A 17,018-nucleotide genomic window follows, 5' to 3' on the forward strand; every position below is an offset into this window, starting at 1 on the left:
TTTTTTTTTTTTTTTAATAAATGTGTATCTATTTACGCGTAAAGAATCTTTCCACGGACTCGCTCTCTTTCTCTCTCCTTTTCTCTCTACGTCTTCAAAGTCACATTACATTATTTTACAATAATTATATTTATATATTTTTATATATATATATATATATATTTATATTTATATATGTATATGTCACTCTCTGTCTCCGTACGAGTTCTTTACGTAGTGGAGGTAACGGAGCGTAACGCCAAGCGAGCACGTCGTGTGCGAATCTCGAAACGTTCGACAAGAAATTTGATGAGAAAAATCATAAAAAAAAAAGAATTGAAAAACGAATCTCAAAACAATGGCAATCGTGTGTTCCCCCTCTCTTTTTCTTTCTCACTCTCACTCTTAGCTCCATGAAAATAGTATGAGCAAGCTGTCCATTCCGTTAAATCATCTATTTTTCTTTTATTTTATTTTACTCGTAGCTATCATTACTTGTTTATCATTGTCGTTTATTATTATTTTCTCTGTTTAATTATCCTTTATTGTTACCATTATCGTTATTTTATCGTTTAATTATTATTATGCAATGGTAAGAAATTTTAAAAACCCCACGTTCCTACGGTTGCCAGTATAGGAGCACAGCTCCGAATGGATTCCTTATTATAATCTGCGTTGTGTGTGTGTGTGTTTCTGTGTGCTCTCTGGGTGTGTATGTGTGTGTATGTGTGTGTAACTATTTACGCAATTATATTTATAAGCAACGGATGATTTGGTACAATCAAATCTGTCTTTCTTTCTTTCTCTTTCTTTTTTTTTTATTGTATACTCCACGTTCTCCTTCCTTACTTCTTTCTTTTATTTAAAAAACAACATATATATCTCTCTCTCTTTCTCTATCATTCTTTCATCGCGTCTCCTCTTTCTCTCTCCATCGTCCGCGTAAGCAAACACCTTATCACTCGTTAACTATTTATGTTCCGCTGTCACTTGCCGCGCTTTTTCGGCTTCTTGAAAAAAGTTTGTTCTAACTCGCCGCGGACACGCAGCCAGCAACAGTCTATGTTAGTTAGCACATCGGCCTATATGTTTTACACCTGTATATCTTCGTTTCTTTTTTTATCGCAGTTTGGTGTATGCCTGTGTGTGTCTGACTTTGTTGTATTTCGTCAATATTACTATATCCTTTTCTTTATAGTCGCATATATATATATATATATTTATATATGTATATACATATATTATGTATATATACATATACGTTATTTTATATTTATATATGTATTTATATATATATATATGTATATACTTTTTGTTTTCATTTACCTAATTCTTTACGTACCTGTTAATATAGTTATCGTTTATCGTATAATGTACGAATATATGTTACATTTCAAACAACACCCCCGCCGGCTCCGTCGGGGGCAAGAATTCGCACGAAGGGGTCAGTCAGGAGGCGACACACACACACTTAGCCGTCATCACGAATGCGCGAAGTGTCGCGTCCTACGAGAACGAACATTAAGGATCACAACGACGTGTATACTTCGTCCGTTTCGAAATTTACACCACCGATTGTCCCCACCTACTGAGAGCGCAGCGAGATCTTAGTCAAGAAGGGACTCTAAAGATTTGTCGTTATTATGTGCTGACACTGAGTACATCATGCAACCGATCGATCGTCGCCGTCCCGAGAAAGAAAAGAAAAAAACGGAAGAAAAACGAAAGTGTGAAATATATCCGATGTTACGACACGTGTAAAATCATTTGAAATTCACTGATCGCCACGTTGTTTTTCAGTTGTAGTTGCTGTTGTTCTTGTTGTTATTGTTGTTGTTGTTGTTATCGTCGCGTTGTCGTTATTGTTGTCAAAGAATAAAATTCCGTGATTATCTGCATCGTCTTTTCTTTTTTCACTCTCCTCTTTCCAATAACTCCGCCATTTCAGTCACAACTAATAAAATGAGTTACAATAACGTCATTAAGAATGTCATCGTGAGACACTTTGTTTCGCTAACAACAATAATTTTTTGCGTGTAGTACATGGACAATCGACGTAAACTAAGGGCTAACAATCGGGCAGCGTGGTACTGTATTTCCACCTGGAACAAAAAAGAGACTCAGGAAGGCGTTGAATTAAGTCTTTACAGAGGAAAGATCATCTCTTAGGCCCGGTTTTTATTTTACGGTTGACTTGTGGTTTAAACTTAAACCGATGATAATATAAAAATTATGTTCCTCTATATTCATGGTTAATAATTACATTGACGGTTTCGCAGTGGCAACTTTAAAAATTTAACGATTAACCATTAATATAAAAACATCATTTTTAAGTCATCATCAGGTTAAGACTGAACCACAAGTCAACCAGAGCAAGAAAACCGAGCATTAAAATTTCTTTGTGAGAAAAGATCGACTTGAAGGAATCCGCAAATGAAATTGCAACGTGCACAACATCGCACGTAGGAAGACTCGAGAATGTATTACTATGACGATAGAAATAAAGGAGAAAAAATATAATGATAATAAATGAGGAAGAATATCTTACCAGCTCAGGGACGAGCACGCGTTGTAGGTGTGTTAGTGGCAGGAACTGCATTATTGGAGCTACCTGTCGGAGTGTTACGTGACCCTATCTCCAATTCAGCCAGTTTCTTCCACAATTCGTCTCTCTCCTTTTCCCTCTTCTTCTCTCTGCAATTTATCGTTATTAAGAAGAATGCTGATAGAACTTTGCTCTCTATAACGTATGAAACTTCTACAAACTCTGCTTGAATTTTTATGCAACATTTAACTGTTGATAAGTGTGACGTTAAAAAGATAGGGAACGAAAAATCCCACTTAGCGTGCCGTGAAATAAATAAAATATGAATTGTAAGAGACTTCTAACATTCAAGCTTACTTTTGCCTTTCAGACTTATAGCTGGCAGTAAGTTCATCGAAGAGCTTGCTGTTCATCTCCATAAATGTTTTTAAAACGTTATAAACAAGAGCTACGATCGTCTGATTCCAGTGCTCCTTGCTAATTCTGTACAATGCCGGGAACATGATCCCCATTATTATATGATTGTTCTCCTCAATTAGAGACATTATATACTCGTTATTCCAAAAGTACAACGCTCTCTCCGCAACCTGAAACATACGCGCGACACGATTAGGCGTTACTCGTCACGTCGGATGGATTCGTCAAGACTGACGTGATGCAAAAACCGCATGTTCCATATCTATATATTCCCGTTCTCTCACCTGAAAGTGTGGTGAAGATACACAACGTGCGATTTGCCTGAATAAAGGTTCCTGTATTTTAACAAATTGGACAGGTTCTATAACGTCCAATATTTCCTCGATTTCGCCGAGGAACATCACCTCCTTCTGGCTGCACGTTTTAGGCCAGAATTTAAGGAGGCCTCGTACAACTGGTTCTGTTAAAGTCGCGTCTTTTTCCAAAAATTGCACCACACAATAAGCTAACTGCGCGTGATATATCGATAAACATTTCACTTTATGCAGTGGTAACAGCACCTGCAAAAACAAACGGACGGAGTACGTTTTAAACGTTATAACCAAAAAATCAAAATGATGACATCGCAATCAAAAATCACAGAATTATGCAAATAGATATCACAATACGAATAATACGAGAAGTTTTGCAGCACGGCTCAATGGATTACAATATAATCGTACCTTAACCAAAAATTGCTTGTGCTCTACTTTCAAAGGAAGAGCAAATCCATTAATAATGCTACCCAAGATTTCAAGAAGTTCACCGACCCCGTTGAAATGTTCCGTTTCGTACACGAACCTGAAATAATGAATAATGAATAAGGCGAGATACAAGTCGGTACATTGACAAAGTTTTGAACACAAAATTACGTGAAATAGAATCTCAATATAGTTAAAAGATTCAACGGAAGGTAGTATTTATGCGTTTAAGTAGATACCTCAGAAAAATGTTGTTTATTTGTTTACGTATGAAGGCTCTAAGACCCAGGAACTTGCCATAAATACGATGCAAAACGGTTTTCAGGAAATCCCTTTCCCTCGGGTCTTCCGAGTCAAATAGATCCAATAACTGCAACAGACAATAGTATAGAATCGTGCTTAGCCTTATTAGCTTATAGTGAATATTTTTATATTGTGTAGAAAAATTACTAAAAGTATTATGATATTACTGTATCAAACAACGATTTCTCTCTCTCTCTCTCTCTCTCTCTCTCTCTCTCTCTCTCTCTCTCTCTCTACCTGTAACACGAATTTTTGATCGATGACTTTTTTGCCGATAGCGGGCTGGAAATCTGAAGACTCGAGAAAACGGAGGAAGACTTCGTAGACCAGCTGGAGATGAGGCCAGCTCGCCTCCAGGGTCGGATCATCCTCTTCTGGATCGAAATCTGGGTTTTCACTAGGTGGCAACGTACGGAATAAATTTGCAGAAACCTGTAAGAGAGAAACATTACGTAAAAGATACATTATGTATTTTCATGAGAATTTCAACATGCACTTATATACTTATCGTTTATTGATTCCGTTAAGTTTTTATATAATTACATGTTTAATTACATTTATTATATTAAAGACACACATACATATACACACGTACATACACACATAGAAGTATGAGAATCTATAAACTAAAGCGGATTATTTCGTACTACTACTTATTATCCAAGATAATACTTCCAAGAGGTAACACATTAAAGCAAGAAAAAGTTTTAATTAATTCTAATTGAGCTCTCTTCGGCTATTGCTAAAGGAGAAAGTGAGAAATCTGAACTTTCCAGCGCTCTAGTCCTCTTTCTAACGTGAGTTTTATCAATTACATACCATTTTAATGGTTTCCGGGTAAACAGGTTCGGTGAGGACACCTCGTCCCGCCGTGATGTATTCCACCAATTCATTGAGCGTACTCCGTTTAATTTCCTTGCCTTTGAGATCAGCCATCGGATCCATGAAATCGAACGCCACACAGCATTGCCGGAGCTTTTTGATAAACAGCTCCTCCTGCTCTGAAGGTGTAACATCTGTAAGCAATAAAATGATATTAATACGTTAATCCGAAAGGCTCTTCGCGTTTTACGATAAAAGCGACTTTGAAGTTTACAGAAGAGGAGAAAGAGAGAGAGAGAGAAAGAGCAGCATACATTTTTACACCAGATGAACATTTACCGTCTCTCATTATAAAATAATAAGTTCTTTTTCCTCCTTTTTCAAACGATATGAAATATAATAGCGTTACTGAAGCGCAAATTTTGAGCTGTATAAAGGACAAAACTGTAGAGCGAAACGGGCGAGGGCAAAATCGATATTGCTCGCTGCAAGTAATCAATTTACTATACAGCCATAATAAAATATATATATATATATCATATATTAATAAAGCGCTCGGTTACTATTTTTAACCCTTTATTGATAATAGATAAGAGAATGAGCGTCCAATAAAACGTTATCATTTCTTTTGCTTCTAAATGTGTAAGTAAACAATTTAATTGAGCCGATAAAAAGCAGAACCATATAAGCCATTCCGATGCCGCACGATAGACCATGATGATATCGTTGTACGAGCAAATTATACGGAGTGTATCTTTCAGCTGCCTGCATCTTTCAGATTTCCCGACAAATTTCCACTCAATCTCGCTCGAGAAAAAGACCGCTTAAGTCATCGTCACGATCCTCAAGTTTCAACATTAAATATCTCCAATGTAAACATTTTTTATTTCAAGAACAATCGAGCCACTTTCAAATATCAATAGGATGTAGATTAAGCTGCGTCGTTAATTTCGCGAATTTCAGTTCCCTCGCCGTTCGAATCGATTGGTCGGAAAGCTCACGATCATGTGATGATTCTCCCGATGAAATTGAGCAACTTAAAATTTCAACAGAGTCGTGATACGTACATACAGTACACCACATTCGTTCACGTGCGCGTTAATAAGCTTATTAATTAAATCGGAACACGTCCGAGTTAACCATAACACAATGTTAACGACCGACGCGTCGCAGCTTATCCCTCATCGTGACACACCATGTGCGCCCGCGTCATCCATCGAGCAATATTTCTCTCGGATATCGCGGTGATGTCCTTAAATTACGGAAGGACGTAAAGGCGAATCGAATATCTAGTAGGGGCGACACGTCCGTTCTGAAAATATCTATCCGAGGTGGAGGATAAAGGCATATATTCGTGACGTCACGTGCACTCGCTCACCCCTCGTTCTAAATAACCACTAGCGCACTGGAGCCGATATTTTGACGCTCCGAGCGTTTAAGAGCTTTCGAGCTGGTCGCGATGCAGGGGGAGGGGGGCAAGGTGTAAGGATGAAATATAGAACCAGTTGCGTCCACGTGGGCGAACGAGCGCGCTAACCCGATTAGTTAAATTTTGTTTTGTCCGTCCATACCGAGCCGAGCATTTCAGGGACAGCCAGGGATACTTTGCAGAATATTTAAGAGCGCGAAGGGCACGGAAAAGTGACGCGTACGCCCACAGAGGAGTAACTTGAGATCTCGGTAAAACGGGAAAATCAACCTCCTTTCCGAGTTCGAATCTATCGTCGGATAGATCCATCAAACCGTGAAGACCGCGATCGTTAATTCGAGGGAACGAGGTCCCGTAAATACCGTTGAAACCCTTACGTAATACAAGATGAATAGTGAAGATAATAATTATGCGCTATTTATGTACTCTTCAAAAATGAAACGCAAAACTCTTACGCTCTATTTGTTACAGCAGAAGACAGAATTTTTAGCGGAGGGGAGAGGGAGGCGTTTGAGCTCTATGAAAGCTGAACTCGCCGCTACACAGTGGAAAGTCGAAAAAGGGGTCATAATTCGAAGTTTAATTAGATTGTTACCAAAAGTTATATATAGTAATTTTTCGGATCGATAATCATGAATCCGAAGTCAGATATATAAAATTTTTAATTACCTAACTAGACAGGTGTTACAATTTTTTAAAATAAAGGAGAGATCGTTAGGTCGATTATATATGATTTATACGTTCTTATATTCAGATGATTTCGATTTTCGTGCTGCAACCTTTAAGACAGTTGTGCCTGATTTTCAGTGGCAATATTAAGAGAGACCCGTATATAAGTTTATCATTTACTAAAAAGAAATATTTTCCTATAACTTGATTTAACTATCTAAATAATAAATTTTATATATAAATTATATAATAATAATTGTTGAGTGGAATAATAAATTTTATATATAAATTATATATAATAATAAATTTTGAGTGGAATCAAGACAAATATATACATATAATATTACAAGTATAGAAATATAATTTTTTTATTTTTCTGATTAATGCTTTATTTGCACATCAATCGAGCTAATAAAAGTGCACATATAATAGAAAGTGGTATATAAATATTTAAATATGTATACACGTTCATATCGCGAGTATTAGTATAGATTGTAAATTTCCTATGGCTATATTTCGAAAAAAAAAAAAAAAAAAAAAAAAAAAAAAAAAAATTNATAAAATAAAAATTCTGAAATTTGTGTGTAATGTCTCTATATTAATCCTTAATATCAAAGTAATTTTTCATAAAAATCCTACGTGTAGTTTAGAAGAGATTAAAAGTAGAAGTTAAAAATAAGAATAATTTATCTCAAAGAATACGTACAAAAAGTATTATCTTTAATTACGAATATCTCAGCTTCCGAATAGTCAATCGTTTTCTAACTTTACAGACATTCGAATAGCATTTCCATCGATACGTAGCTAAAACTCAAGGGGATCCCTACAAAAATAGTTTAACAAGCCAACTACCACAAGGAATTTCTCTCTTGACGCAAATCGCCATAAAATTTCCTTCAAAGAAGAAATTTTCGCGTTTTATTTTCGAAGAACGCACAAAAAATGCATAATTGTACATCTTGATTATCCGGACGTGTATCAGGCAGATATCAGGGACTCTGCATTCCCGAAGAGGATGCTTTCATCTCTCGATTTATAACTGCAAAACACTCCGAAGGGGTTCGTTACTGGGGAAAAATCGACATCGATTCGATCGAGGAAATTATTCGTAAGTGATAAGTGGCTCCATAGATGCGGAACACCTCATGCAATACAGTCATAGGGTAGCTCGCGTGCACACACACACACATATATACACGTACATCAGCTAATCAGTTTTTGCCGTGCGCTTCGCTTCACCTCGCTTCGGGATGATGGCGCGGTCTCAATGTCCCGCGGTAACTTCGCTCTTCGTAATGGCACACGGCGTGGCCTCAATGACTTTATCGAATTATGCCAAACTCTCTCGCTCGCTCTCTCCCTCCCTCTCTCTCTCTCTCTCTCTCTAGCTTGTTCGTTTGCTCGCACAAAACCGACGCCGTCGCCTACGCGAAATATCGCCACAGAGGACAGCCATCCTGGGGAAAAATTGGCAGCAATCCCCGCGTCATATTTATCCGCCGAGATTTCACTTCGAGCGCCACCAAAGGGAGGGGGGCAAGGGTAACAGGAGGCGAGTCATTGAGAGGTGGCGAGAGATGACGGACGAGCGGAAAAAGGAAGAGAAGGACTAGCGACTAACGACACACAAATTATGATTGTTATGCTGCGGCGCATCCTTGAATGACGGCGACGCTTTGGAATCGCGCGAGTCGGAATAGAGCGAGTCGTCGCGCAGGAGACGAGCTTGTAACGCATCCAAGATGTATTTAGAATTTTCGCCGATGTCAGATCGTGAAATTGGCCTCTGGTTGTCGCAGTCTTGCACGCGGTGCATTCGGGATTGCGTCCGCGCGTATTCGCGAGTGATATACTTTCGCGTCGCCTTGGGACTCGGTCGCTTGATTATTCGGAGGGACCACGAAAAAACGCGGAATGGTCCCTCATTTCCCCGCGGATTTCCGCAGGAAATGCCCGAGAGGAACTTCTTTCCCTCTTCCCCGTCGGTTTTCCTCGCTTGAGTTCCGCCACTGCTGTACTCGCCGCTATACTGGGAGATCGGAAAAGAGGGCCATAATTCGAAGTTTAATTAGATTATTATCAAAAGCTGTATTCAGTAATTTTTCGGATCGGTAACCACAGATCCCCGAGCAGAGGTGTGCAAAATTTGAAATAGCGTACTTAACTATTAGGTTGCAATTTGGAGAAAAATGCCGTCATTGGAATGAAAAACATCAAGTTTGAGGGTTTATATAACGTTGTAATACCGATAGCAAATTTTTTTCATACATTTTGTTAGTACCATGCAAAAGTATCAACTTTTAACTTTAAAATGCATTTCGTATCATTTCAGTATAATCTTTTGTTTTCAAGATACAGCTAAAAATAAAAACATTTGTCGTACGCGCACGACATCAATATCATGTTTTTATCAATGTTTTTAATTTTAGCTTTATTTTAAAAACGAAAAACCATATCGAAACGATACAAAATGAATTTTAAAGCTAAAAGTTATTACTTTCACGTGACATTAACAACATGTAGGAAAAAAATGGCTGCCGATGCTACAATGTCATAAAAACTCTCAAAATTGTCGTTTTTTTATCTCTTTTTTTTTCTCAAAATTGTGACCTTATAGCCAAATTTATATAACGGATTCATGTTCAGCAGACGAAAACAATTCGGAAACTATTCTTATTCTGCATATAGTAACCTCGTTGATCAGTGTAATTATGCAACCATCGTGAAACTTTGAAAAAGCTGTAGAAAAACTACATGTTACAATAGAATTCCATACTAAATATTTTCTGAATCAAATTTTTGCCATTCTTTTACGCTAGCCACCCTATAGTGTGCTATTTTGACAGCAATTTGATAAATCGACTTTCCGACGAGGGTGAATTCTTCGCTTTACTTTCGGGTGGGTTTTATCACGGCCATTGTGGTTCAGCCACCGCGATTCAGATCTTCACCGATTAACCTTTCGACCGCATTATGGGTCAGATAGACCCGGTGAGTTGTATTTGAAGAGCAATAACGAAGAGAATTGCGTCGAAGATTCGAATTATTTTTCAGTAATTTCAAACTTGATTTTCTATGAATGCATAATCAAGCATTAAAGTAAAAGAGTTACACTTTACTCTAAAATTTTGCCAACCTCTTCCCTTTTACAATTTTCCAAATATAGAGTTTAGAAAATCGCACAGGGTCAATAGGACCCTGTTTGCGAGCGACTTTTCAAAAGTATGTAGTCGAAAGGTTAATCCAACAATTTTTCACAGTTCGTGGCTGATTCTACCTCGTCGCGATTTCACGTGCCACTTCATGATTTCTTTCTCGAGCTGCTTGAGTCAGAATCGAACGTCGAAATGTTTCGCCGATAATATTCAGCGGGGCGAATTTCGAACATCACGCGAGCGGGTGAGCGAACGAGCGCGGGTAAGGGTGTAATTAATTTTTCATCCGGTTTCGGGGCTTTAATCGATGCCAGACACACAATTCCTCCATCGAGCGCCCGCGGCTTCTCTCATTAGGGGAAGCGAGTGGAGCTGCTCGCCGTCGGTTGAACGGCCTTAACTGATCCCCGTTAAATCCGATAAAAAGACGGTAAAGAAGGAAAGATTTTTCCGTGTCCGTCTCTCCGCGTCGGTCGATACGATTCTCCGATACCGACTAAGAAAGACGAGGAAGAGGAATGAAGAGAGTCGGGGAGGTGGAGGTGAAAGGTCGAGGAGGAGACACAGCGAGAATCGGCCGCCGAGACGCCGCGCGGCGCGTCGCGAAGTGCTCCAAAAATAGCGTTACGCGCGCGTTCGTACCGTCGTCGTTCGTTCCCTCGGCGTTACGTGCGCTCGATCATCTAGCATGCACGTATTTATAATTTCATTCATAACGCGACACATACTTTCATGTGACCGTGCCACATCATATCGCGCCACGCTGGGTCGCGCAGCGCAAAGAAATCCGCCTCCCAAAAAATTCGGAAGAGGGATTTTCCCAATCATGGGGGGAAATTGTCTCGCCCGATTTCACAGGATCGGTGATGTCGATGACGTGTATTTTATCGTCGGTTGCACACCCTGTAATCTCTTGGTCGATTCCGAAGATGCGCCCCATCATACGATTTTTTTCCACGATGAGACATTGTTCCCATTAATTATCGACGACAGAATTACTTCTGAGTCATTTATCAACGCGGACCGCTCTTCGTCAATCACCGTCGCCGCTCGTTCGTCATTCGGACAAGGCGGAGAATCCGTCCAAAGATCCGTCTGGTGATGGTGTAAAAGTGCGAGCTCATTCGTAGGCAGACGTCGCAGTTGTCGGTGCGGATGTGGAAAGCAATTCGGCGGTGAATTATGCGCTCGTCGCAAAATACGAGACAGATTATCGATACCGGGGCGGGAAAAATAGGAAAAAGAGGATAGGGAAGAAGAGTACAGAGGGCTTTCAGGAGGGTAAAAACGGGACGTGTTATAAAACAAGGTCGACGAGAGAGAGAGAGAGAAAGAGAGAGAGAGAGAGGGAGAGCCGGAACTGTCCGAAAAATCGAGATAACTAAACACAAACAATTTTGTCAAAGTTGCACAAATAAAATAAATACGTAAAAAATAAAATACCGCAAATGTCAAAACGGCGGAAAAATAGGACGGAGACAAAAAGAAGAGAAATAGATTTAAAAAGACAAGAAATAAAGAAGGAGAGAGAGGGAGGGAGGGAGGGAGAGGAAGAAAGAGAGAGAGAGAGAGAGAGAGANAAAATAGGGATAGAACGAGAAGGGCGAGGTGGGAAGGGGATGGCAAGAGGGGAAAGGGAAACGAGAAGGGGTAGAAGTGCAAGAGAAGCGACGGAAGGGGCAAAAGGGAGGGTGGTGGAGGAGGGCGAAGGAGTAGAAGAGCGCGCTCCGGGCAGGTGGTCGGCGGCATTCCGGATCAATACTTCCACCGCTTCTCTTCTAGAGGGGTACGTCAGGTAGCCTCTTCGCCCCCTTTTCCACGACCCTTATCCCTCTTGCTCTTACTCTTGCGCTAACCTTCCTCGTCGCCCCGCCGCCTTTGTACTTTCGTGCCCTCCCTCCTCCCTTCCCCGTCTCCTGCTGCTACCCGCATTGTCGTCCATCGCCCGATGTCGTCTGTGTCGTTTGCACTCGAAACCTCTTTCTTTTTCCTTCCTTTTCTTCCTTCTCTTAGTCTTCCTGCCTCGCGTTCTTTCCGATTATCCTTACGCCCTTCGCCTCGACGATCTTTCCTTGGTCACTCTTCGTAGATTTTCCCGATATTTTTACTCCACTCCCTGTTTCGCCGTTCGTCCTGTTATTCTTCCTTCGCCATTCGTTCGCCACTTTTAGCTCACTCTAGTCTCTCCGTATTTTTCAGGGACGAGCGAGAACAGGGAATGTATGTCGAATCTACGTTACCCAATACGATAAGTTATGCTTCGACATGTTGCCGGCGTTGCACGCGAAGAAAAGAAGATACTCTTATTCTTTAGCGACTGCCGGAGAGCCACACGAAGGGAGCCCGATGAAGTTTCCACGCGAACATTCGATTGAGACGCGTCAATCGCCGCAGTATACAGAAAAAACAGTTTTAAATCAATGATAGATATTCTCATATATGAGCAAGAATATTATAATATTCCTAGAAGATTTTGGGTATCGAATTGAGCGCAAGTAATAAATACTTGCAGCAATACAAAAAAACTACACTGATAAAAAGAAATTGAAATTTTACGAAGTAAATGTTTCTTGTGACGTTTTCTTTGATGTTTATTGATTAGAAAAATCTTGACTGTCATAACGGAATATATATTTCTGAGAAATATACTCAAATTTTCTTATTAATTAACATATTTGCTAGGAATAAAATTCTATTTTTATTATAATTTCCATATTTAAATAAATGTTTATTCCTATGAAATAAATTTCACAAATAAATTTTTAAGTACTTCCTTTCTCAGTGTAAAAATTTACTAAGAAGATTGTAACATTCTTGCTTATATACGAGAATATCTCTAGTCGATTAAAGACTAATTTTTTTTTCCGTATAGAAAACACGTAATTTGCTGAATCGGATCGAATCGTTCGCGGACACCTCATCGCCCGGTGAAATCGCCGGCGGCAAGCCTGTGTAAAAACGGCGGCTGCTACAGGGGTGGAATGGCCATGTAACACGGCACTCCGCATAATAACTCCGCGAAAATCCCCACCGCAAGACAGTCGATTAATGCACGAACGATACTTTTTGCTGAGATATACGGGCGATCATGCGGTGGTCACGAGAGCGATTTAACGATTCGGCTACGCGAAAACGGCGTCGGGGCGATGGCGGCGACGTTTCGCCCACTCTCGCTTCGCTCCGTTAGAAAGCGCACTAACATCATCCTTGTTTTCCTGTCTTGATCTTGGCAATGATCGTGGCCATCGGCGACACCGTCAATTAGGCAGAGAAGGTGTACGCACTCACTCGCGAGCGACTCCGTGCGCTGCGGGGTGTTACGGGGTAAATATAAATATCCACGGCGCACGGTGCATCACTCGGATCTATTAGCGGCAAGTTCGCTATTACGGGAAATTTATAAACTCGACGGGGAGATTCATTATCGAGATTTAATGTACTGTTAAATTTTTTATTTAACCCCCCCCCTCCTCCGTCAAAAATAGGAAAACGTTTGTCCATCGAATCATTATTGAGATACCTTCGATTTGAGGTATCTGAGCGACCAAATCATCGAAATATTCCCGATACGAGACCGAGTGTTAAATTTTTTCCGCGATGTATTTTCGTCGGACAATTCGAATGCTCGAGTATTGGGGACTGATGAGTAGAATTAAAAGAACTTGGCGATTAAAATATAAAAATGCGTGGGACATGCCGGATGCATTACGAAAAATCTGATAAATACTGCAAATATTGCGCGCGCGCGGCACCATCACGGTGTGAATGTGTGCGCACCGTGGTTTCCATTTACTCGCGAAATAAAAGTAATGAAATCCTGTTTATAAACGCGCGATTTTCGCGGACCGGCCGGATTACTCGACTGGCCGTTCCGACAAATTTGATTTGCCTAAATTATCTGGGGATATGCACGTATCTTCAAATCAAATTACAACGACGGTTAATTATGCAAATCTAATTAATTGGTAATCCTGAATTTTATTTCGCAACACCGCCACCGCACTCGATAATCCGGTTACTAACAAGATGAACAAGAGTGGGGAAAGAGAGAGAGAGAGAGGGAAAGAGAAGAGGGAGGAGGGGGCAAGAGAAAGAAAAGAGCACGAGAGCTATAATTTAAGATAGGCCGGTAAGATTGCTTAATGAAGAAACTCGAAAAAGTCACCTTCATAATCCGTTAATTTATCTCTCGCCGGCGAATTATTGGTTGTTACGGGTAAATTACAAGTTCCTTAGTCATATCAGTTAGTCATGTTTCCCGCTTCTGTTCTCGGCGCGCTCGCCTCCTCCTTAATATGGACCGGGATAGAGAGAACGCCAACGTGACATAGCGCGAGAATCGTCTAGACAAAGAGCACTATTAATGCTCCCACTTGCGTATGACGCACAATTAAACTGTGTGTTTACGTGTGACGTAATAATGGCCTGGAAGCACGCGGCGCACACGGCTGCATTTTTCACGCCGGAAAACCTGCGAGTTTTCAGCCCGGTAACAAGCGTGCGTGCGCGCGCGAGTTCCCCTTTTATTCTTATTTCTTACTCTCATATTATCATCACTTTTTTTGTCCTCTGTGTGAAAGAAAAAAATGCAGACATTGTCTCCATCACGGAGAAAACAAATTTTAACAGCAAATTGGAACAGCAAATTGATGGTTACTGTAGTGACGGTAAAAAGATTTGTTACACGGATAAAATAATTTTGATATTGTTTGCAAAACGTTGTTGCGACAACGATGAAATTTAGTTGACATAACCAAAAATTAACTTTTGCTGTCCAAACGAATCTTTTTGTTGTCACTATAGTGTAATTAACAATTTACCATTCTAGCAAAATTTTTCTTCCGTATTTTGTTTTATCTATAAATAACGCAATTGATTTCACGAACGTACAAAAGATCACAAAAGATACAAAAGATCACGTATCAATGTTATTCTTGGCTTCTTAAAGAAAATAGTAATAATATTTCTTTATCGGATGCACGGAAGATTACAAAATCAAAAAGAATATCAACGCTGCGTAGCAAGCGACCAAAAGGTGGGACGAAAGCTATACAGCTGATTTTACGAACCTAAATATGCATGAGTAAATATATGAAGTAGCATAAGGATTTACTTTGGTAGAAATGTATGTAGTTTTCCTAGATACCCGTCTAGTTATTGTCTAGTAATAATGCAATCTCATTAGTTGCAACAATACTGCGTAGAAAATGGACAATAACTTGATAGAGGTTTATCCAGAGTACTAAACTGCCCATTTCATAAACAACAAGCTTGCTTATTAATCAATTGAATAGTTTTTTGTCCATTTATTATCCTGTTTTCATTCAGTAAATAGGTTCAGATTTTGTGCATCTTTTGTGCACAATAGCTGTAAAAAAAGCGTTACATCTTGATTGAGGCTCTAAGTAATTTTACTGCTCAGTTACTAAACAGAAATTAATATAACTATTTAATAACTGTTCAAAAAATACATGAAATTTCTACCAAGATATACAGAATTTTCCAATGACATTTCTGCTGAGTTTGATCCGTTCTATTTGCATACCACGGGAACCAAGAACGGTTTGGGACACTCTGTATAAGTGAAGTAATAAGTAGTGAGGTGATGTGAAACTCTGAATATAATTATACCTAAATATTAAGATGACAAAAAAAGGGCGGCAAATAAGACTGTTAGTCATGATATTCCTCAGTGCAGCATCACGAAAATCATCAAATAATCCACGTAACGATTAAACACGTGATGATTACAACGTGCGTTGTACATACACGATATCGAGCGGTGTCGGATGTAAACGAGAAGACGAGGTTTATCCCAATGGAACTTTAATCCGCGACGCGGAGTTTATTTTGCGAAAAATTTAATTTAAAGTTGAAATTTTCCGGGAAAATATAACGTCGACGACTTCAAAGTCCGGGGAGACTACGAAGTTACGATAAACCCCGACGTGTTCGATTATACTTTTTCACCGGGAGGAAGATACCTAGATTTTCTCATCAGTTGACCTGTTTATTCATTCGCATCTCATTATTCATCGGGCAGACATCTAGAAAGTCTCGTGACTCTGCTATAACCTTCGTTCTTCCTCCAAGATACGAATTTAAAACGCCTCGCGGCAAAATGAGCTATTCAATTATTCGGAGAAAGATAATGCGCAGCGCTGCTCGATAATAATGTTCGCGTGCTCACACTTCGAGACGGTCGAGCATCTCCAACTTGTTTTTTTTCCTTTTATCGGAGCATTTTAACAAAATATTTTAATGTTTAGAGAGCACATCTCTCTTTCTCACAGTTTAATTAAATATAATAATACAGTCACGAAATCCGGCTTTTGCTTGATTTTGGCGGATGAAGAAACGAGAGAAACCGGCGAGAAGATTAGAAATCATGAAGTCTCCTCGCGAACGCGTCATTAAGATCTATCTAGATAAACTTGCATAGTCGCATAATGCGTATGCAGAAGGAAATTGACCAATCTTGTGCTCAATATAAAAGACACTCGTTTTCTACGCTATATAACATTTTGTATTAAATTTTAACACATTTCATATGTCCCAGACGATCCACGCAAAGTTTTATGTTAATTTAACACAAGATGAATATGTTGAAAAGTACCACAAATATTATGTCAAAAACTAACACAAAATTAATATATTAATCGACACTGAAATATAACATATGTTATTTTAATACTTACATTTAATACTAAACATGTTGAATATCGATTCGATACAAAATATCAAAGTAACATAAACACAATATGTCAGATTAACACACGGTGGATGTTAATAATTTTAACAAGGACCGATTTTAACACAAACATAAAATGTTTTTTACTGACCGTGTGCACGGATAATGATTCTTGAGAGAAATGTCATGCATATTTTGAGCAGTTATTGGAGCAGTTTATTAATTTCTGTCTAGTAACTGAGGAGTAAAATTGCGGATCTCAATCAAG

The 17,018-nt window shown here is 39.3% G+C and overlaps 1 protein-coding gene across 2 annotated transcripts in view; it reads right to left on the reverse strand.

Annotated features, from left to right (window-relative positions):
* The window catches only part of LOC106752398 (serine/threonine-protein phosphatase 2A 56 kDa regulatory subunit epsilon isoform), a 29,931-nt gene continuing 12,913 nt past the window's right edge, over positions 1-17,018 (reverse strand). The window contains exons 1-9 of one of the 2 annotated variants that reach the window (XM_014634077.1): positions 8,107-8,342; positions 4,804-5,000; positions 4,222-4,416; positions 3,921-4,051; positions 3,664-3,781; positions 3,226-3,501; positions 2,882-3,111; positions 2,528-2,673; positions 1-2,081 (exon numbers count right to left, since the gene is read on the reverse strand). In XM_014634077.1, coding sequence (XP_014489563.1) covers positions 2,532-2,673; positions 2,882-3,111; positions 3,226-3,501; positions 3,664-3,781; positions 3,921-4,051; positions 4,222-4,416; positions 4,804-4,929 — 1,218 coding nt within the window. In that variant the 5' untranslated portion in view covers positions 4,930-5,000; positions 8,107-8,342 and the 3' untranslated portion in view covers positions 1-2,081; positions 2,528-2,531. Of the gene's footprint in view, positions 2,082-2,527; positions 2,674-2,881; positions 3,112-3,225; positions 3,502-3,663; positions 3,782-3,920; positions 4,052-4,221; positions 4,417-4,803; positions 5,001-8,106; positions 8,343-17,018 lie in introns of those variants that run through there. The other variant, XM_014634076.1, reaches the window with a different exon arrangement.

This window comes from Dinoponera quadriceps, unplaced genomic scaffold, assembly GCF_001313825.1.
Source record: "Dinoponera quadriceps isolate SergipeBrazil2010 unplaced genomic scaffold, ASM131382v1 scaffold396, whole genome shotgun sequence".
Lineage (NCBI taxonomy): Eukaryota > Metazoa > Arthropoda > Insecta > Hymenoptera > Formicidae > Dinoponera > Dinoponera quadriceps.